A 24,017-nucleotide genomic window follows, 5' to 3' on the forward strand; every position below is an offset into this window, starting at 1 on the left:
TAATATGTTTTTAGATACAGTTTGCCAGTATTTTGGTAAGGATCTTTATATCTATATTCATCAAGGATATTGGTCTAAAATTTTCTTTCCTTGATGTGTCTTTTCCTGGTTTGGGTATGAGGGTGATATTAGCTTCATAGAATGAGTTCGGTAGGGTTCCCTCCTTTTTTTTTTTCTTTTTTTTGTTTTTATTGTAAACAAATGGGATAAATGATGTTTCTCTGTTTGTACATGGCGTAAAGGCATACCATTTGTGTAATCATAAATTTACATAGGGTAATGTTGTTTGATTCATTCTACTTTTTTCCCTTCCCCCCACCCCTCCCACCCCTCTTTTCCCTCTATACAGTTCTTCCTTCCTCCATTCTTGCCCCCCTCCCTAACCCTAACTCTAACCCTAACACTAACCCCTCCCACCCCCCATTATGTGTCATCATCCACTTATTAGCGATATCATTCATCCATTGGTTTTTTGAGATTGGCTTATCTCACTTAGCATGATATTCTCCAGTTTCATCCATTTGCCTGCAAATGCCATAATTTTATCATTCTTTATGGCTGAGTAATATTCCATTGTATATATATATACCACATTTTCTTTATCCATTCATCAATTGAAGGACATCTAGGTTGGTTCCACAATCTGGCTATTGTGAACTGAGCAGCTATGAACATTGATGTGGCTGTATCTCTGTAATATGCTGATTTTAAGTCCTTTGGGTATAGGCCAAGGAGTGGGATAACTGGGTCAAATGGTGGTTCCATTCCAAGTTTTCTAAGGAGTCTCCACACTGCTTTCCAGAGTGGCTGCACTAGTTTGCAGCCCCACCAGCAATGTATGAGTGTACCTTTCTCCCCACATCATCGCCAACACCTATTGTTGCTTGTATTCTTGATAATCGCCATTCTAATTGGGGTGAGATGGAATCTTAGGGTGGTTTTGATTTGCATTTCTCTTATTACTAGAGATGTTGAACATTTTTCCATATGTTTGTTGATTGCTTGTAGATCTTCTTCTGTGAAGTGTCTATTCATTTCCTTAGCCCATTTGTCGATTGGATTATTTGCATTCTTGGTGTAGAGTTTTTTGAGTTCTTTATAGATTCTGGAGATTAGCGCTCTATCTGAAGTATGATTGGCAAAGATATTCTCCCACTCTGTAGGCTCTTTCTTCGCATTGCTGATAGTTTCCTTTGCTGAGAGAAAGCTTTTTAGTTTGAATCTATCCTAGTTATTAATTCTTGCTTTTATTTCTTGTGCTATGGGAGTCCTGTTGAGGAAGTCTGGTCCTAAGCCGACATGTTGAAGCTCTGGACCTACTTTTTCTTCTATAAGATGCAAGGTCTCTGGTCTGATTCTGAGATCCTTAATCCATTTTGAGTTTAGTTTCGTGCATGGTGAGAGATATGGGTTTAGTTTCATTCTGTTGCATATGGATTTCCAATTCTCCCAGCACCATTTGTTGAAGAGGCTATCTTTTCTCCATTGCATATTGTTGGAACCTTTGTCTAGTATGAGAAAATTGTATTTATTTGGGTTTGTGTCCGTGTCCTCTATTCTGTACCATTGATCCACCTTTCTATTTTGGTACCAATATCATGCCGTTTTTGTTACTATTGCTTTGTAGTAGAGTTGAAGATCTGGTATTGCGATATCCCCTGCTTCACTCTTTCTGCCAAGGATTGCTTTAGCTATTCTGGGTTTTTTATTCTTCCAGATGAATTTCATAATTTCTTGCTCTATTTCTGCAAGGTACATCATTGGGATTTTAATTGGAATTGCATTGAATCTGTATAGAACTTTTGGTAGTATGGCCATTTTGACAATATTAATTCTTCCTATCCAAGAACATGGGAGATCTTTCCATCTTCTAAGGTTTTCTTTAATTTCTTTCTTTAGTGTTCTGTAGTTCTTATTGTAGAGGTCTTTCACCTCTTTTGTGAGATTGATTCCCAAGTATTTTATTTTTTTTGAAGCTACTGTGAATGGGGTAGTTTTCCTGATTTCTCTTTCTGAAGATTCATCACTTATGTATAAAAATGCCTTAGATTTATGTGCATTGATCTTATATCCCACTACTTTACTGAATTCACATATGAGATCTAAAAGTTTTCTGGTGGAATTTCCTGGTTCCTCTAAGTATACAATCATATCATCAGCAAATAGGGATAGTTTGAGTTCTTCTTTTCCTATTCGTATCCCTTTAATTTCTTTGGTCTAATTGCTCTGGCTAGAGTTTCAAGGAGGATATTGAATAGAAGTGGTGAAAGAGGGCATCCCTGCCTTGTTCCAGTTTTTAGAGGGAATGCTTTCAGTTTTTCACCATTTAGAATGATATTACCCATGGGCTTAGCGTAGATGGCCTTTACAATGTTAAGGAATGTTCCCACTATCCCTATTTTTTCTAGTGTTTTGAGCATGAAGGGGTGCTGTATTTTATCGAATGCTTTTTCTGAATCTATTGAAATAATCATGTGATTCTTGACTTTAAGTCTGTTGATATGGTGAATGACATTTATTGATTTCCAGATGTTGAACCAACCTTGCATCCCTTGGATGAAACCCACTCGATCATGGTGCACTATCTTTTTAATATGTTTTTGTATGCGATTTGCTAAAATTTTGTTTAGAATTTTTGCGTCGATGTTCATTAAGGATATTGGTCTGAAATTTTCTTTCCTTGATGTGTCTCTGTCTGGTTTAGGTATCAGGGTAATATTGGCTTCATAGAATGAGTTTGGGAGGGTTCCCTCCTCTTCTATTTTATGGAATACTTTGAAAAGTATTGGAATGATTTCTTCTTTGAAGGTCTTGTAGAATTCGGCTGAGAATCCATCTTGTCCTGGGCTTTTCTTAGATGGTAGGTTTTTAATGGCTTCTTCTATTTCATTACTTGATATTGATCTGTTTAAGTTGTGTATGTCCTCCCAGTTCAGTTTGGGAGGAGCATATGTCTCTAGAAATTTGTGAATGTCTTCGGTAGTTTCTATTTAGTTGGAATACAGATTTTCTTTTTTTTTTTTTTTTTTTTTTTTGGTGGTACTGGGGATTGAACTCAGGGCCTTGTGCTTCCAAGGCAAGCACTCTACCAGCTGAGCTATCTCCCCAGCTCAGGAATACAGATTTTGAAAGTAGCTTCTCATTATGTTCTCTATCTCAGTGGTGTCTGTCATGATATTTCCTTTTTCATCACGAATTTTAGTAATTTGAGTTTTCTCTCTCCTTCTCTTTGTTAGTGTGGCTAAGGGTTTGTCTATTTTGTTTACTTTTTCAAAGAACCAACTTTTTGTTTTGTCAATTTTTTGAATTGTTTCAATTTCATTGATTTCAGCTCTGATTTTAATTATTTCCTGTCTCCTACTAATTTTGGTATTGTTCTGTTCTTCTTTTTCTAGGGCTTTGAGCTGTAATGGTAGGTCATTTAGTCGTTGACTTTTCATTCTTTTCTGGAATGCGCTCCGTGCAATGAATTTTCCTCTTAGTACCGCTTTCATAGTGTCCCAGAGATTTTGATATATTCTATCGTCATTCTCATTGACCTCTGAGAATTTTTTTATCTCCTCCCTGACGTTTTCTGTTATCCATGCTTCATTCAATAGCATATTATTTAGTCTCCAAGTGTTAAAGTAATTTCTGTTTTTTATTTTGTCATTGTTTTCTAATTTCATTCCATTATGGTCTGATAGAACACAAGGCAGTATCTCTATTTTTTGCATTTCCTAAGGGCTGCTTTATGGCATAACATATGGTCTATTTTCGAGAAGTTTCCATGTGCTACTGAGAAGAAAGTGAATTCGCTTGTTGATGGATGGAATATTCTATATATGTCTATTAAGTCTAGATTATTGATTGTGTTATTGAGTTTTATGGTTTCTTTGGTTGGTTTTTGTTTGGAAGATCTATCCAGTGGTGACAGCAGTGTGTTAATGTCACCCAGAATTATTATGTTGTTGTCTATGTGATTCCTAAAATTGAGAAGGATTTATTTGATGTACAGGGATGCACCATTGTTTAGGGCATAAATATTTACAATCGTTATGTCTTCCTGATTTATGGTTCCCTTAAGCAGTATGAAATGTCCTTCTTTATCCCTTCTGACTAATTTTGGCTTGAAGTCCACTTTATGTGAAATAAGGATGGAAACCCCCACTTTTTTAGGGTCCATGTGCATGGTAGGTTTTTTTCCCATCCTTTCACCTTTAGTCTGTGGACGCCTTTTTCTATGAGATGAGTCTCTTGCAGGCAGCATATTGTTGGGTCTTCCTTTTTAATCCATTCTGCCAGTCTATGTCTTTTGATTGATGAGTTTAGGCCATTAACATTCAGGGCTATTATTGAGATATGATTTGTATTCCAAGTCATTTGGGCTTATTTTTGGTTTTTAACTTGGCTTCATTTCTCCTTTGAGTGGATTTTTCTTTAAGGTAGGCCCTCCCTTTGCTGAACTACATTGTTGTTTTTCATTTCCTCATCATGGAATATTTTGTTGAGAATATTCTGTAGCACAGGCTTTCTATTTGTAAATTCTTTTAACTTTGGTTTATCATGGAAGGATTTTATTTCATCTTCAAATCTGAAGGTTAGTTTTGCTAGGTATAGAATTTTTGATTGGCAACAATGTTCCTTCAGAGTTTGAAATATGTTGTTCCAGGCCCTTCTAGCTTTTAGGGTTTGGGCTGAGAACTCTGCTGATATTCATATTGGTTTCCCCCTATATGTAATCTGATGCTTTTCTCTCACAGCCTTCAAAATTCTATCTTTATTTTGTAAGTTAGGATTTTCATTATAATGTGCCATGGTATGAATCTGTTGTGATTTTGTGCATTTGGTGTTCTGTAAGTCTCTTGTATTTGATTTTCCATTTCATTCTTCAGGTTTGTAAAATTTTCTGGTATTATTTTATTGAATAGGTTGTTCATTCCTTTGGTTGTTTGTATCTCTGTGCCTTCCTCAATTCCGATAATTCTTAAATTTGGTCTTTTTATGATGTCCTATAGTTCTTGGATGTTCTGTTCATGATTTCTTACCATCTTCTCTGTTTGGGCAACTTTATTTTCAAGATTAAATATTTTGTCTTCATTGTCTGAGGTTCTGTCTTCCAAGTGGTCTAGTCTTTTGGTGATGCTTTCCATTGAGTTTTTTATTTGGTTTATTGTTTCCTTCATTTCAAGGATTTCTATTTTTTTTGTTTGTTTCTTTGTTTGTTTTGTTTTGCTTTTTAGTATCTCTATCTCTTTGTTGAAATGATCTTTAGCTTTTTGCAGTTGCTCTTTCAACTGCTTATTGGTATGATCATTCATTGCTTGCATTTGCTGTCTTATCTCATCCTTTGCTTCATGAATCATCTTAATCATGTATATTCTGAAGTCATTTTCTGACATTTCTTCTACCATGCTGTCATAGGATTCTATTAATATGGAATCTAGGTTTGTTTGGATCATTTTCTTCCCTTATTTTTTCATGTTGTTCATGTACCTTCCCCTCTAGCAGTGCAGATCTGGGGTATTGCAGATTCCCCCCTATAGGCTTATAGTGACCCTATAGGTTTCCAAAATATTTTCTTTAAGGGGGAGATCAATATTAGCAGTGCCCAGTACAGATAATATGCAACCCTAAACCAAATAGCCCCTATGAGGACATTAACTATATTGTCATAATAAACAGAATGAAAAACAGAATGAGTTCAATTATTATCTACAGTATAACAAATAGATTTGCAATAAGGTTTGCAGTTTCTAATGGAGGACAAAGAGGATTTGGAGGGGTGTAGGATGTAGCTGTTAATGGGATAACAAAAGAGTATATAGAAGTTCTACATCATAAAAAAGAGTGAAGGTGTAATCAAAAGAAGTTGGTTGTTAGCATGAGAAAAGGGAGAAAGAGACTCTGAGGAAACAGGTAAACAAAAGGAAAAGAGAGCAAGAAAAGTAAAGAAATAAAAACAAAAATTTTCAATAAGGAGGAAAAAAAATCTACACTGTAACAGTCATATAGTATTCAAACCTCTCAGTCTTCAGTAGCCTGATGTATGAGAGGTACCTGACAATGAGCTTCCAGTCTCCAGCAGGCATCTCAGGATAAGATTTGCCCCACCTAAAGATGGGAGATATGGCTTCCTGGATAATCCAAGATGGCTGCTCTGGCTTCAAATGTGTTGGCAAATGGGGAGCTGCAGCACAAGTGTGGGCACGGTCGGCTGGAGGTCCTGGAGGTGGGGTGCAGTTGGTTATGCACAGGTCCTGGTGATGGGGTTCAGTCAGTTGGTCTGGGGGCCCCAGAGGCAGGGAGTGGTCCGTCGGCCTGAGTGTTGGAGACAGGGCTCGGTCAGTCCAACTAGGAGTCCTACAGGTCCTGACTGTTGTCTTAAAATGGTCTTTGGGAGTGGATTCTGAGATCCAGAGAAGTATCCATTTGAACTTGACCCAGGTGCAAGCAACAGAAGACAACAGAAATAGGGAAGCATAATATTGATTTTTTTCAAGAGGATTAACAAAGCAGGAATAGACTTCATTGTACACTTAACCTTAGCTTCCAGGAGGGGAACAGAGCACCATATAACTACACACTAATTATCTGACTCAGAGGCCAAGGTCCTTCTGACTTTACAACTTACCATGCCCTTTCCTTTCCAACAGGGATTTGGGGCAAAGGGCAAAATTAGAGGAAGTAATACATGAAGTCCACAATATTTTCACCAGGTAAAACTGAAAACGTTCAGGGTATAGAAACAGTTTAATTCTCTTACCTTTCTATTTTCCTTCTTCTCTCCATTAAAGAATGATGTGTTTGTCTTACCTTAATTTAAAGGAAAGAGAATACTTTCTAAATGCAGATGTTATCAGAAAGGAACTTTAAAATTTAGTGCTCCCAATGATCTACTCTGCAGGAGTAATGCTATTTGCATTGCAGGCTTTCTTATCAACAAGTGTGCAAATCACCATACGAACTTCCCTCTACTACCAGGTTGTATAGTCTAGATGCCCAATGACTCCCTGAAACTCAGAAATGAGTCATTCTCTAAGTCAATGGCAGTGGGCACACCTGAAGAAACAAAGTTCAGGTACATTGCTGGCAGGAGCAGTGAACACAAGACAAGCTCTAGAGGAAGGAGTCCAGAGAGAGAGCAACATGACTTCTGAGAAAGGTAAAATGGATTCAGGGACCTGGCAAGGACCATATTCTCTCTCTCTCTCTCTTTTTTTTTCCTTCTTTTTGAGTCAGACTCTCACCATGTTGACCAGACTGACCAGGACCCCTGGATTCAAGTGATCTTCCTGCCTCAGCTTCCCAAATAGCTGGGATTGCAGGTACACCTTGCCCAGCTGGGGCCTATCTTCTTGAACATAGTAAAATTGTATGTGATGTGATCTGCTTATGCATGTGTCCTTGGGCATTTTCCAATTTTCCTGGTATTGATTAATATAGTAATATTATTCTTAAACAAGATATATTACTAGTATGATGAATTATTTACAACTCCAAATGATTTTGATTAAATGACACTAAGTCAGTGCTGGTTTTTCCATTGATGGGGGCATTAAGGGGCATGGGGAGGTAGCTCAGTGATGGAGTGCTTGTCTAGAATGTGCAAGGCTTTTTGTGTAATCCCCAGCACCATGTACACACAAAATTAAATAAAATTATGACTTTTGAAATAATGGTTTAAGAGAACAGAGGTGATAGCACAGGGCCAGTGTGTTAATTGAGAAGTTAATGAGCAGTTACTTGGATTAGAAAAATTCATAATGGAGCACACTTCAGGTGTGTAAGAAGATGATGTTAGATGAGTTGGATTGGAGCTGGATACTAAGAAGGTAGAATTTGGATCACAAGGAAGAGGAGATTCCCTGCTGTTTGAATCCAATTGAAAAAATGATTTTGAGAGACTTTGCAAAAATCTGTGTTTAGAATATAATGAAGAAACTGGTTAGGCTAGAAGAGAATATATGGAAATAATCTGCAGTAAGACTATTTGAAGTGTTACTATAGGGACTTTGAATGCCAGGTTAAAAAGATGGAGGTTTATCTTTTTGTTAGAAAAAATCTTTGGAGAATTTCTGAATTGCAATAGTCATTTAGGAACATTTTCTTAGTACCTGGTGGGTTTCAGGCTGGAAGCAGAAAGAACTGGAGTAAGGAGATCAGTTATAAGACCTTGCAATAAATAGTGTAAGTGTCATAAGACAGGAAGTCATAAACATCAGTTTGGAGTTTAAGTAACAATGTGTTTTTATTCATTACATTCTCCCTCTATTAAAATTATATTTTAAGTACCACACAGGGAGAACAAAGGTGGGGGACACTAACCATGTTATTTAACTGAAATGTTGGGCATGTTGGCACACCTATAATCCAAGCATGAGAAAGTCTAAGTCAGGAGCATCACAAGTTTGAGGCTGCCCAGGCAACTTAGTGAGACCCTGTCTCAAAATAAAAAGTAAAAAGAACTGAGGATGTAGTTCAGAGGGAGCACACGCCTGGGTTCAGTCTCCAGAACATGTACAAAATAGTAATAATAGTAATTTTAAAAATAATAAAAAATATCTGGATACCTTGTCTTGACTTTCCTCTATGCATCCTGGTAGGAAAGTATCTGTGTAGTTTTAATTTGCATTTCCCTATCGTATACCTTTTGTTCCTGTGTGTATTTGTGTGCGTGTTTCTTACTGGAAATTGAAAACCTAGGGTGATCTACCACTGTGCTATATTCCAAGCCCTTTGTATTTTGCCCAGACTTGCCTTTAATTTGTGGTTTTCCTGCTTCAGCCCCTGAGTAGCTGTGATTACAGGTGTATGCCACTGAGCTGGGCTCCATGTTTTCTTTGTTTCTTTTCCTTTGTTGCTGGGAATCCAACCCATCGCCTCTCAAATGTTCTGTAAATGCTCTGCCACTGAGCTACAACCCCAGGCTGCATTATCTAGTTTGGGATTGGGCATCTGACAAATAGATTTCAGCAGAGCCCTTAAAAATCTTGCTTTTCTTTGGTGCAATGAGTGAGTTCAGTTGAATGAATCCACAAGAAAATCTTCCAAATTCATTTACAGCTATGATTTGCAGGTTTAGAAGAATAGAGCACTTTTTCTTAATAGCTCAATTTGTATTTGGGTGTTATTTGACATAATCTCTCTTGGTCAACAGGTCCTTCAACTGGTGATGCCACTCTGAGGTAAGAATAATATCAACACAGTGCAATTCAATTCAATCAAGAATAAGTGACAATTCAATATTTGTAGAACTACAGATTTTTTATTGTTCCCTTCTTCTTTTAAAAATTTTATTGCCACATTATAATTATACATGATAGTGGGATACTTTATGCCATATTTGTACGTGCACATAATATAATTTGATCAATCTCATTCCCTAGTACCTTCCCTTTCCCTCCCCATCTCCCTCCTCCTGATCTACTTGCTCTTTTCTACTAACCTCTCTTCTATTATCATTATTATTATTTCAATTAGTGCATTATAATTATATATACAAATAGAATTCATTGTGGTACATTCATCCATAGACATAGCATAATTTGGTAGATTTCTTTCCCTAGTACTTCCACATACCCTCCTCTCCTTCAATTCCCTTCTTCTACTCTATTGGCTTTCCTTCTATTTTTGTGAGATCCCTCTTTGTTTGTTTTTTTATCCAGCCCACCCCCCAGCTTTCGCATATGAGAGAAAACATTTGATCTTTCTGAGTCTGGCTTATTTTGCTTAACATGATGTTCTCCAGTTCCATTCATTTACCAGCAAATGACATCATCTCATTCTTTACATCAAGTATAAACATTCTTTTTTTTTTACCATGTTCCCATTCTTCCTTTCTTTGTGCCTTTTCCAACTTAATTTTCTTTGATTATTTTTTTTCTTTTTATATCTTTGTTCCTATGTCTTTTGGTTTCTATTCAAATAAATTACTTTCCAGCTTGCTTCTCTGTTGTCTTCCTATTCAACTTTTTTCATTAATCATATGTTTTAATAGTCCTCAGTGAAATGTTGGGGGAATTATTTGTCACTTTGATTTCATCTTTCTATTTGATACTATTTGCTCATTTTCCAGACTTATATAGGGAATCATGTCAAGGGTATATCATGGTGGTTGGAAGGGAAAGGGTTGACTATGAACTCAATATGGCACTTCAGAAATGAGTGGGAATAAGGATGTAAGAAGCCTATAACTTAATCATTGCATAGAGGAGCCCTCCGCACAATCTCGAATTTCCCGAGTAACAGCTTTCAAACATGGAGAATGTTAAAATCTAAAGACCATTGAGAGAATTTTGAGTTTCTTTCTTACAAGGAATTGCATACAGAATTCAAAAGTGGAAGAATCTTGAGGCTAAAATTGCCAGACTTGACTGCAGAATTTGTTGGCCAAAAGATTCTTCCATACTTCAACACTTGCCAAGCCCACTGAGAAACACTGAAAATAAGTATTGAGACAGGACACTTCTAAGTGTGAAATAGAGAGATTAGCATATAAACTGGTCCAGGTGGAGTACACCTGTAAGCCCAGCTACTCAGAAGACTGAGGCAAGAGAACAAAAAAATAAAAAATAAAAATAAAAATAAAAAGATTAGAATATAGTAAGAAATCTTTTTAAAAAAATCAAAACAGAACACACTTATACCTAAATTCAAGACAAAACAATGGTATTAAAAGGCAGTAGAGTGAATTGGACATAACTTTCCTATGTTCATATATGAATACACCACCAGTGAAATTCCTCATCACGTACAACTACAAGAATGGGATCCTAATTAGAATAAGTTATACTGCAGGTATATATATCAAAATACACTCTATTGTCATGTATATCTAAAAAGAATAAATAAAAAATAAAATAAAACAATGGTATTAGAGAGTAGTCATCAAATACCATGACTAGGGAAAAAAATCCTTTTACTATGTTTGTGATTGAAACTGATAATGCATATGAACTTCTACAACCTGCAATAGAAAAGTTTCAGAGATGTCATGTTTCAGTTCTGCTTAATAGATGAGGGAAGAATGAAATGATTTCTAAGATCGCATGGTACCTAGAAAAAGCAATCTAGGGCTGCTTTTTATATTTCAGGAGGAGAATTGAACCCTGGGAATTTGAAGTCTTCTTTGACCCTCGAGAACTTCGCAAAGAGGCCTGTCTCCTCTATGAAATCAAGTGGGGCACAAGCCACAAGATCTGGCGAAACTCCAGCAAAAACACCACCAATCATGTTGAAGTGAATTTTATAGAAAAATTTATTGCAGAAAGACATTTTTGCCCATCCATCAGCTGTTCTATCACCTGGTTCTTGTCCTGGAGTCCTTGTTGGGAATGTTCCAAGGCTATCAGAGAATTTTTGAGTCAACACCCTAATATAACTCTGGTTATTTATGTAGCACGGCTTTTTCAGCACATGGATCAGCAAAACCGGCAAGGACTCAGGGACCTCATTAACAGTGGTGTAACTATCCAGATTATGACAGTCTCAGGTAATGACAATAAACAGAATCTTAAGTGTTTATGAGACTGTGGTGATAGATCTGTTTGTAGGCCAAGTTGATCATTCTAGGCTGGAAGTCTCAGGAATAAGAGTCCAAAATAATTTGAGAAAGAACCAGGTCTGTGTGTCCTTTCTCTACTCTTGCCTCTACCATTTTGATGGTAATAGAGATTAAACCTAGGGGTGCTGTATTACACATCCCGAGCCCTTTATATTTTTTATTTTGAGATGGGATCTCACTAAGTTGCTGAAGTTCTCACTAAATTGCTAAGGCTAGCCTTGAATTTGCAATCCTCCTGCCTCCACTCCTGAGTTACTGGGATTACAGGCATGCCCCATCATGTTCAGCAATGAATTGTTCATTTTAGGGAGTGGAGTCCATCTCCAGTAACAATTAGACTACAACCTTTACACATAGTATGCTTTTTTTTTACCCCTTCTTTTTCTTTTCTTTCTTTCTTTTTTTTTTTTTTTTTTGGTGCTGTGGACTGAACCCAGGGCCTCATGCATGCTAAGCATGTGCTTTACCACTCAACTACACCACATTTATAGTACATGTTTACTTTTTTTTCCAGTACCAGTGATTGAACCCAGGGTACTTAGCTACTGAGTCACATCCCAATCCCTTTTGTTTTTAATTTTGAAACAGGGTCTCACTGAGTTGCTCAGGATCTTGCTAAGTTGCTGAGGTTGGTCTTGAATTTGCGATCCTCCTGCCTCAGCCTCCCAAGTCACTAGGATTACAGGCATGCACCCCCACACCTGGCTATAGTATACATTTTTTAAGTCGTAACTCTCTTTAAGTAATTTGCCATTGTATTTGTTGAACAAACCATGATTTGTGTCTCCTTAGAGTATTGTTACTGCTGGAGGAATTTTGTCAACTACCCACCTAGGGAAGAAACTCACTGGCCGAAATACCAGCCTTTCTGGATGATGCTCTATGCACTGGAACTCCACTGCATCATTCTAGTAAGTTGCTTTGACCCATTACTGTACATCATCCCATAAAGAATTGAAAACTTGGGACTTAATGTGTTAAGAGGCAAAGATTCTGATGCAAAAAGAAGCATCCTTCATCCAACTTCTTTCCTGAGAAGTTTGGCACAACTCTTCTCACCACTGTTTTGCCATTTATATGGATATTTAGTTATTTAACTAGTTGACTCATCTTAAGAAAATATGAGAATAAGACAATCCCTTTGTGCAAACTACGGAGGGAGAAGGGAATGGTCTAAGATGCATGTGAACTCCACATTAATTCCCTTTAGTCATCATTGTTATTGTTGTCATCCTCACATGCTGGCTCCAAGGGTTTCAGATTGTTTCCTTTCCCATAGTGGTGAATGTCATTCTGTTGAAGAAATGTGGGTGTTTCATTTGAATTTTTGAAAGTAGTTCAATGATCTTCCAATTGACATTTTTGAATGTTCATGGTAATAATAATATTAATTAAAATGTTTATCATAAGAATAAAATATAATCTGTTTTTATTCCAGAGTCTTCCACCTTGCTTAAAGATTTCCAGAAGGTGTCAAAAGCAGCTTACACTTTTCAGACTTACTCTCCAAAATTGCCATTACCAGACGATTCCACCCCACATCCTTTTAGCTACAGGGCTGATACAGCCAACAGTGACTTGGAGATGAATAGAATTATTCCTATGCATGCTATTTTAAGAACAAGCAATGTTGACCCACCAAGGAGTGAGTGCCGTTCAGAATCGGGGATGGGAATGAAGCTCAGTGGCAGAGCACTTGCTTGGCATGTACAAAACTCTGGGTTTGATCTGTAGCACTGGAAAAAAGAAAAAAGAGAGAGAAGAATCCAGAAATTTTCAGAAGCAACATTATCATATATTGTGTAACCGTCTGCCATATTCCAAATTACCCTAAAACTTTATATCTTTTGCTTTGAATGTTGTATCTTAAAGCAATAAATATTTATTGTCACAGTTTCTGAGGCTTGGGAATTCAGGAGTGTGTGCTTGGCCTAGGGGTCTCCCAAGAATTGTAGTCAAGGTGTGAGCCAGGACTGTAGTTGTTTGCAGGCTTCACTGAGGTTAGAATAGGTGCTTCCCAGATGGCACAATCATGTGGCTGACAAATTGGTGCTGGTGGTTAATGAATCTCAGCTTCTTGCCATGTAGTTCTCTCCACTGAGCTGCTTGAACGTCCTTGTGATATGGCTGCTGGTTTCCTGCAGAATAAGTAGTCTAAGAGAAAGCAAGGTGGATATCCATGTCTTTAATAGCCTAGTCTTGGAATCACACCCTATTTTTTTTTTTAATTGGTCACACAGGCCAGCTATGGTTCAGTGTTGAGAATTTGAATCTCAGGAAGTGAAACTCATTAGAAGACATGTTGGGTTCCCTATAAGGGAATTTTTCTGTACTTTGAGGACAAATAATTATAGGGAGCCAACTTCTAGAACATAGCTAGAGGGAAAGAAAGGACAAAGTAGCATATTTTTCTTTCTTTCCACATCAGAACATCTGTATCAGAACACAATTTAATAAATGATTTTTATCAGCATTTATAGGATGATTTACAGTTGTAATATCCACTCCCAAATCTGAGTAGCTTAACATATGTGCACCAAAAAAAAAAAAAAAAGATTTATTTCTTGTTTTCATTGCAGTCTAATGTAAGTTAGATAGAACTGTTGGGTCTTAGAGTCCACTTACTGAATTCTGTACTTTCAGCCAACACAGAATAGGCTGGGGAACATTAAACTAGTGTGAAAGAGTATGTTTAGGATCAAGAACTGACAAACGTCATTTTCTGGCCCCATTCCACTGATCGAAAATCTGTCATGTAACTCCACCTAACTATAAAGGAGGCTGAGAAACAAAGTTGTGCTGCTGCCTAGAAAGAAAGAAGAAAGTGATTCAGAGAACAGAGTGCCTGCCACATTGAGGAAACTAGGAAGCTGCAACTTGTGCAACTTGGCCAGGCTCAGAAAGGAAAAACCCTGGCAGAATGGGATCAATGTGCTTTTATTGTCCTGAGGCATTCACAATATGCAACAGCAAGCATATCATGGACTTTGATAATGGCGTGAGATAAGCTCAGTCATTTGCCTGGCATGCCCTTCCTGGGTTGGTCTGACAATAGGGCAATCTCTTTCTGGAGCCTTAAAAAAGGCTGGGAATATGAAACTGTCCATATGACAACTAATCTATAGTTTTTTTAAAAAAAACTTATGTGAAAGATACACTTTGTCAATTGCTCTTACAAAAAATTTGTATTAGGAAAAATTTTCAAAGACAGGACATGATTTCTCATATGAATGTTATATTTCCTTTATTATGCAAAACAAAAACAATGTAAATCATTATATTTCAATCTTTCTTATTTATTTTTTTAGTAGTGTTGAGGATCAAATCCAGAGCCTTGCACATGCTAGACAAGCCTTCTACTGCTGAGCTGCATCCCCAGTATCAAACCATTGTTTTTTAAAATTTAATTCATTTGGTTTGGAGGAAGCTGAGAGCTAAGATTTTGGTTTTTGCTTTTGGTGCTGGGGATTGAACCTAGGGTCTTGAACTAGCATTCTACCATTGAGCTACCCCCGCTAACCTGAAAGCTGAATTTTATGTATGTCTGTAGCTTTGCCTTGTGTTGAATATATTTGTCCATACTCCACATCCTAACTACTTGTCTCTATCATTTTATTATCTCTGCATTTTAAAATATTTTGCTAATTTGAATAAATAAATTTGTGATTTGGGAACTTGGTATAGATAAGTCATAAAAATGTGAGTGATACATGGTCATGGAGGCACATACCTATAATTCCACCTACCTGGCAGACTGAGGTAGAAGGAACACATGTCTGAGGCCAGTGTGGGCAACTTAATCCCTGTCTCAAAATAGAAAATAGAGAAAAAAGTGGGGGCAGGCTGGGGTTGTAGCTCAGAGAGTTTGCCTAGCAAGTGTGAGACCCTGGGTTCACTCCCCAGCATGGCACATGTGTGAACACACACAAACTGTGAACGATAAGCAATATAAGAACTATAGGAGAAATAAAGTTATGAAACAATATTGGAAGGGCCCAAAACTTGAAATAGCTATTTATCAAATAATTCTATACTGATGGTCATAACATTTCTAGAAGGATAATCTGGGTTGAACCTTAACTAATCTCTGAACAAGGTAAAAATGTTCTCAATCTTTTTAACTCTCCTCCTGCCGAAACACACCCATTCTGATGCCTTCATCTCTGGTGGTTTTAAATGAAAGTCTTTTCATACCTACTACTTGTTTTTTTGTTGTTGTTATTTTTTTTTTTTTTTGTACTAGGAATTTTGGGGGACAGAGGGGTGTGGTATCAGGGATTGAACTCAGGGGCACTCAGCCACTGAGCCACATCCCCAGGCTTATTTTGCATTCTATTTAGAGGCAGGGTCTCACTGAATTGCTTAGCGCCTCACTTTTTGCTGAGGCTGGGTTTGTACTCAAGATCCTCTGCCTCAGTCTCCGGAGCCTCTGGGATTACAGGAGTGCGCCATGGTGCCCAACTTGTACCTGGGATTTAGCCCAGGGGCACTTTGCCACTGAGTCACATCTACAGCCCTTTTCATTTTTTATTTTGAAACAAGTTCTTACTAAGTTGCTGAGGTTGGCCTCAAACTTTTGATCCTTTGTCTCAGCCTCCCAAATTGCTGGGATTACAGGCATGCACCACCACACTCTCTCTCTACTATTCTCCACCCCGCAACCTCCCTTATTCTAGGGATTGAAGCCAGGGGCACTCTACAAGGCTACATCCCCAGCCTTTATATTTTTGTATTTTGAGACAGGGTATTGCTAGGTTACTGAGGCTGGTGTCATACTTAAGATCTTCCTGCCTCAGCCTCCAAAATTGCCAGGATTGCTGACATGTGCCACCATGCCTGGCCTCACATTCAGTACTCTTACCAAAGTGACTCCCCGACCCCAGTATTCCATCTCACAGCTCAGCATTATATTAAGTCCATTAGACTTGCCTTTCTGGCCTTATATTCCCAACACATGTGGGTATCTACTATATGACCCACCTATGTACAGCAATCATTTAATAAATGATGAAAATTGAATTATTTAAGCCTGACATGGTGGCATACTCCTGTAATCCAAACTACTTGGGAGACTGTGGCAGGAAGATCACAAATTTGAGGCTAGCCTGGGCAACTTAGTGAGATCCTGTATCAAGTTAAAAAAAAAAAAAAAAAAAACCTTTTTAAAGGGATAGGGACATAGCTCAGTGGTAGAACTCTTGTCTAGTATGTGTGAGACCTGGGTTCCATTGTCAATACTGCAAAAGAAAAATAATTACTTAGAACTATTCAAACAATAGGTAGTCCCTGCTACTTGGGAGGCTAAGGTGGGAAGATCTCTTGAGTCTAGGAGTTCAAGGCCAGCCTGGACAATGCAACAAGACACCATCTGAAAAAGAGAGAAAGAGAGAGACAGAGAGAGAGAGAGAGAAAAGAAAAATGAAAAAAAAATACAAGAGACACTGTCTATATGTCAGAAAATCTAAAAATGTTCACAGTTTTGTCCCTTTTACACTAACCAGGGGGATAGGAGTTTACCTGTCAAGAAGTCTTCAATCATGTGAAGCTGAATCCATATATATAAACTACTCATTTTCTAAAAAAGTTGGTATTCTTCCCAATAACTTGAGAGGTAGAAGCAGGAGAATTGTAAGTTCGAGCCCAGGCTTGGCAATTTAGAGAGATCCTGTCTCAAAATAAAAAATGACAAAAAAGGTTGGGGATGTTGCTCAGTGGCAAAGCATCCCGGGCTAAATCCCCAGCACCAAGAGAAAAAAAAAATTTTTTTTATATTCTTGCAGGTATGGTGGCACATGCCTGTAATCTCAGCAATTCAGGAGGCTGAGGCAAAAGGTCCACAAGTGTGAGGCCAGACTTGGCAACTTGGTGAGACTGTCTCAGAATAAAGTAAGAAGGGGTTGGGATGTAGCTCAGTGTTAGTGTGCTTGCCTAGCATGATTGAGGTCCTGGGTTTGATCCCGAGTAGATCAAATAAGTAGAATAAATAAGTAGAATAAATAAATAAATAAATAATAAATAAAACTTGATATTCTTCATTTTGAAAAATGACTTCATTGTGCTGTTACTGAAACCACAAACTGGATGCCTAGTAATCTCCCTCTCCTCATATCTTGCCTTTCCTTGTAGGACAAGCAACAAATGACATCAGGCTAAGGCAATGGATATAGAGAAAAATGAATGGAATCAAGAGACTTATTAGGATGTAAAATTAAGGAGGTGATATATTGAACATGGGAGTACAGGAGAAGAAGTTATCCAAGATGACTGACATTTTATAATTACAATGTTAGTTCACCTGTTCACTCATTGATGTAAAGCACAAGGCAAACATTGGTGAATATTTATTTGATATGCTTATCAAGTACTCATATCGATATTTAAAAATACTTTCTAAGCTTGTATTTGCTAAACTGTGTTCTATAGCCAGGCATGATGGCACCCTCCTACAATCCCAGGGTCTCGGGAAGATCAGTGAAAGGAGGTTCACAAGTTCCAGGACAGCTTCAGCAAATTGGTGAGACCCGAAGCAACTTAGAAAACTTAAAATAAAAAAATTTAATAGATTGGGAATGTAACTCAGTGGTAAAGCATGCTTGGGTTCAATCCCTAAAACCAAAAAAAAAAAAAAATTGTGCTGTGTGTTATCTGGACTACCTGAATGATTCATGGTGGATGGCTGGGGATATAGCTCAGCAGCATAGTGCTCACCTAGCATTTCTGAGACCCTGAGTTCAGTCCCCAGAAAAGACAAGATTCATGATGGTATTAAAAACTTTTAAGAGAGTCTCTGCAGATTTTTCTTTTTTATTACTGTCAACCAAACTCAGGACCCCACACATGCCAAGCCTACAGTCAACCTTTCAGCTACCACAGGCACAGGGAAAATATTTCTGGGTGTTCCTACTTTGGTTCAAATTCATGAACCAGAATCAGAAATCAAGCTAAGTTGGACAAGGCTAAAGCAGGAAATAATACTGATTATCCATATTTTATGGAAATCCATGTTTTATGGGAAATAGATCGGCAATTTTATGACTGAAATAAAATTTACTTTTTTCCTTTTAGTGATGCTAGAGATTGAACCCAGGGCTTCATGCATGCTAGGCAAGAACTCTACCGCTGGACTACACCCTAGCCCCAAGTTTCCTTCTTTTATAGATCAACATTCTCATTCTAATCATGAATCCTGTAGTTGTGATTTGGCATCAAAAGGACTAGGGAAGCTTTGAGGTAATTCCATTACCCAGTGGAAAAAGCCAAGTTCCACTGGATATAGTCTAATACACAGTCACCTTAGATAATGGGGAAACTAGGATTACAACTGTTCTGCAGTAATATGGATGTAAGTAATTTTTTTCTCTTTCTCTCCTTCCCAGTGCTAGGACTCAAACCCAGGTTTTATGTGTGCTAGGCAAGTGTTCTATACCTCTAGCCCAAACTTTGTAATTGTGTGTGTGTGTGTATATGTGTGTGTGTGTGCAAGGGATTAAAACCAGGGTGCTTAACCACTGAGCCACATCCCCAGTCCTTTTTTATTTTTTATTTTGTGACAAGGTCTCACTAAGTTGCTTAGGGCCTCGGTAAATTTCGAGGCTGGTCTTGAATTTACCATCCTCCTGTCTCAGGCTGCCGAGCTGCTGGGATTACAGGTATCACGCCATCACACCTGGTCAAAATAAGTAATTTCTTACCTATCGTGACAATAAAAATCTAACTCTAAAATGACCCAGTTTACCTCTTATAGCTTCTTTGATGTCTTCTTTATCTTCTGCTTTATTTGCTTGGATTTAATTTCACAGAATTTAATTTTTAAGCTTTAAAAATTAAATTAAATGTACTTTTCTAAATAATTAGTAAAACAATAAACATTGTTTCACAATGGGGTACATAAAATTTAGAACCAAAAAATGTGAGTTAGACCAAATGTGAATATACAACTCCAGCCTAGGACACACTACTAACGAAAACAGACCTCTAAAAATGTTTGAGTTGGGCATGGTGGCTCATACCTGTAATCACAGCTACTTGGCAGGCTGAGGCAGGAGAATCACTCATTCAAGGCCGTCGTAGGCAACTTTGTGGGACCCTGTCTCAAAATAAAATTTAGAAAAGGACTGAGGACGTAACTTAATGGTACAGCACCCCTGGGTTCTTTCCCCAGTACTGGGGAGAAAAAAGAAAAGATTCCTGTCAGACTTCTCAAGACCAACACTGGAAACAAGAAGACTTTGGACCCATGCCTTTAAAATTCCAAGGAGAGGGCTGCGGTTGTGGCTCATTGGTAGAGCGCTTGCCTGGCACATGCAAGGCACTGGATTCGATTCTCAGCACCATGTATAAATAAATAAAATAAAGGTCCATTACCAACTAAAGATTTTTTTAAAATCTAAGGAAAAAATGTTTCTCAGCTTTGACTTCTGTACTTATTAAAACTATTTATGTAAGTAGGGAATAAAGATATTTTCAACATGTAAATATCCAAAAAATTACTTCCTGTGATCCCTTTCTCAGGAAGCTACCAGAGGGTTTATTACACCAAAATGATAGGCTCAGTCAGGAAAGGGGGAATATCTGGAATTCAGTACACAAATAATTCAACCCAGAAGAGGAAAAAAAAATCCCCAACATTTTGTGTATATGTGTGTGTGTGTGTGTGTGTTCATTGACAATTTATGGCTCTTCTAGGAATTGTCTGTTATTATCCTTTGTCCATTTTCCACTGGTTTGTTATCTCACTTGTATTCATTTGTAAGAGAGCTTTATATGTTAGAGGTATATGTATTTTCCCCACAGTTTTGACTTTGATTATAATTTTTTTCTGAAAGAAAACTTAAATGTTTTACAGTCAAATATATAATTTCTAGTTTCTATGCCATACCTAGTACTTTTCTCTCTACCAGATTATAATCACTCATCTTTTTATCCTATACCCCAGGGGGAAGAGTTGACAAGAATTCCTGTTTCCTAGAGAAAGAGAGCAGAAGGGCTGGGGAGATAGTTCAGTTGGTAGAGTGCTTGTCTCTTAAGCATGAGGCCCTGGGTTCAATTCCCAGCACAGCAAAAACAAAACAAAGAAAAGAGAAAGAGAGCAGATTCACTACACTGTAGAGGTGGTCCTAGACATATAGTGGTCATTTTTTTTTTTTAATATTGAGGATTCAGCAATGGGCCTCACACATGCTAAGTACCCCTTTCCCACAGAGTTATGTGCCGGGGTCCAGCCCTAGCAGGGGTCGTAGTGGTCACAGGTGATGGAGTAGGCGTAGGCTAGGAGGAGAACAAAGCAACACAAACTCAAGGAATGGATGCTATGTTCTAAATTTTATTTTTCCCAGCCAGCTTTTTATACATTAAAAGGTAGGCAGTTACACATGTTTTTTCAGAACAGGAAGAAGTCACAAGGAGAAAAACAAAAATATTTTGTATGATCATTACTAGACTAGACAATGAAGTATTCTAATTATTTTAGTAATTATTTACTTATGATAACCTATAACTAAACAATAAGACATATTAATATTTAACTGATCATAAAGGTTAAAGCAAGTTCAGTAGGGTTGAATAAACATCAGTCGTATGACTACTGCTGTAGTTAATAAATGCTAGACATTTAAGCTAACAAATATATGATATTATACTGTGTGCACTTAACATTGAGGAACACTTTATTTCTTCTGTTCCTGTTATTCCTTCCTGATGGGGCTGGAATTATTTGCCTACGTGTTTCAGGTCATCTGAGAGTAGTCAACAGGGGATCGGCAGCTACAATCTGTTTTTGTATTTTCTCATAGCAATCTTGGTTACTCAGAGTTTCATAACAAATGACTAAATCTGAAATCACTGTTCCATAAGAAGTCTGATTTTTATGTTCTAACCCTGGTTCTGTTAAGACCCCTATTTTCAGGGAAAACACATAAAATATTAATAGTAAACCTACACATATTAAGCAAGCAAGGAAGGAAAGCCCGCAACCCAAATTCCCAATGAGATGAGACTTTGAAAAACATCTTTTTTACTCAGTGGAATCCTTGTCAAGCACTGAGGGGAATTGCAGGTGGCGTAACAGTTATGCCCCCAGCTTCATATAGTGATCACAAATATATAGTCTCTCATCTGCTTTATTGAGTGACATTCTCCAAGAGTGTTCTCCAAGACTGCTCAGGTGCATGCATGGAGAATGCTGGTGGTTAGAAGTTAGCTGGTTATAGATTTTTGGCAACTGGAAGCAAGAAAAAGACTGAGGGGCAAGAAAGCTAGATGAGAGAAGGGGGATGAAGAAAGGACAGTGGTGGTAGGTTGCAAAAAGTATGGAGGACAATGAACTGCAAATCTTGATAAGGTTATTAAATAAGTAGTTGGTGTGTACTTAAACAAAGTATAAGAAGAAGAGTATCTTGTCGTCTGAAACAGGGTGGATTAATTATTTTGAAATCAAAGTAGCTACAATTGATAGCAAATGCCGAGTGTACAACCAGGAAAGTGGGAACCCCGGAAGTCTATAGCTGAGGTAGAGTATCAAAGTAGAAATGAAGAGGTCAAGTAACTGAAAAGTAAGCCTCATAATTTCATTTCAGAAGATTTTTTTGTTGTTCTCACATGTTTTTTCTACCCCATGAGTTGTAGAATAACTTTGAGAAGTCCCTATCAGACCTAAACACCTTATCAGACTTGTTTTGTTTTGTTTCACAGTGCTGGCAGGTGGTCAAACCCAGAGCCTCACACACATTAGGGAAGCGTTCTACAACTGAGCACAAATGATTTGACCAAGGGTCACAGAGATGCTGCTAAATTTTAAACCATTCTGCCTCCTAGTTTAGTTTCCTCGTCACACCACTACACTGCCTCACCAAAGAGGAAGTAGTTGTTTGTGGCAAAAAGAGCATTTCTTGCAACTTCCTTTATATATCAGACCAATTCTCCTTCTGATTTTACAATTCAAAAATATCCACGAGAGGAAACAAGATGTGGACTCTTGCCAGTTAATGTAAAGTAATCTGACCTGTCATTATACCTGGCTTATTGTGACTTATTTTCTGATCTAGTTTGTTTGTTGTTTGCAGTACTGAACTATACCCCTAGCCCCCAACTCTTTATTTATTTATTTATTTGATACTGAGGATTGAACCCATAGGTGCTTTACCACTGAACCACATCCCTAGCCCTCCTTTATAGAATTTTGAGACAGGGTCTCACTAAGTTGTTGAAGCAGGCTTCAAAGTACAATCCTCCTGCCTCAGCTTCCTGAGTCACTGGGATTATGGTCATGTGCCATCACACAGGGCCCGATCTAGTATTTTTAAACATCTTATCTTCCATCATAAAAGATGTTCCTGCAAGGTGTGGTGGCACACGCCTGTAATCCCAATAATTCGGGAAGCTGAGGTAGGATTGCAAATTTGAGACTAGTTTCAGCAATTTAATCAGATCCTTAGCAACTTAGCAAAACCCTGTCACAAAATTTTTTAAGAAGTTGGGGATGGGGCCTGGGGATGTAACTCAGTGGTAAAGCACCCCTTGATTCAATCCCTTGTACAAAAAAAAAATGTATTCTTTACTTTATAGAGTGGGTTTTCTGGGGCATAATGATGACAGTGAGTTTGAACAACCCTGTTATATTTGCCTAGTTACTAAAGAGTAAACGTAAACAACAGGAACTGGAGTCAGAGGAAGAGATAAACTGGAGTTACTTACTGGAGTCACTTCCCAAAAACCTACCTTCTTATCCCCAGAATTCAGGGCAAGTGAATACACAGGCATGTGCATGTAGACTTGATTGATGGAGTTTGACCTGCCCACAAAAGTACATAATGTTTACACAATATAATTAGAAGGGTGCTATATTTATGTCAAGTGTTAAAGATAACCACTTAGCTTAAGTGATCTCTATTTGTTGAGAACCAGTATCTCTGAGACTGGCTACAGCAACTTCTCAAATTGAGGTTCATGAATTCTCAGAGGTATAGTACAACTTTTTATATACTGGATCATCTGGAATAACTTTATGTGTGTATGTGTTGTGCTGGAGATGGAACCCAGGACCTCCCACATGGTAGTCAAGCACTCTACCACTGAGCTATACACCCAGCACCTGGAATAACTTTATAACTGAGAATTACCAATGTCCAGTGAAGTCTGAATGAGAGGGCCAGGAATTGTGCCAAAAAAAAAAAAAAAAATAGCCATGTACCTTGAATACATTATAATGACAGGACAATTGGACAGCAGTTCAAAACACAGGATGCAATTTTGAACTTCAGTTTTCATTGTTAGGTAGGTTACTGTCATGTCTGTGTTGCAGTATATATATGTATGAAATCTCATCTTTATGAAGACAATGTGAAAACATTTCATTAGGAATAAGTAGTCACTGAAACCTTCTTAGTTATGAAAGGTGGGAGCTTGTATCATAAACAGATGATGACCACAGGCTCCTTTTAATTTTATTGTTTATACTGTTGATTGATTTTGTGTT

At 37.7% G+C, this 24,017-nt stretch overlaps 1 protein-coding gene across 1 annotated transcript; it reads left to right on the forward strand.

Annotated features, from left to right (window-relative positions):
• The first annotated feature begins 7,107 nt into the window (after positions 1 to 7,107).
• Apobec1 (apolipoprotein B mRNA editing enzyme catalytic subunit 1) lies at positions 7,108 to 13,133 on the forward strand. Its single transcript, XM_047551713.1, has 5 exons — positions 7,108 to 7,144; positions 9,140 to 9,167; positions 11,076 to 11,473; positions 12,338 to 12,456; positions 12,984 to 13,133. The coding sequence occupies exons 1-5, from the start codon at positions 7,129 to 7,131 to the stop codon at positions 13,131 to 13,133; spliced, it is 711 nt and encodes a 236-aa protein (XP_047407669.1). The 5' UTR covers positions 7,108 to 7,128.
• Positions 13,134 to 24,017: the final 10,884 nt, after the last annotated feature.

The sequence above is a fragment of the Sciurus carolinensis genome, chromosome 4 (assembly GCF_902686445.1).
Source record: "Sciurus carolinensis chromosome 4, mSciCar1.2, whole genome shotgun sequence".
Classification (NCBI taxonomy): Eukaryota; Metazoa; Chordata; class Mammalia; order Rodentia; family Sciuridae; genus Sciurus; species Sciurus carolinensis.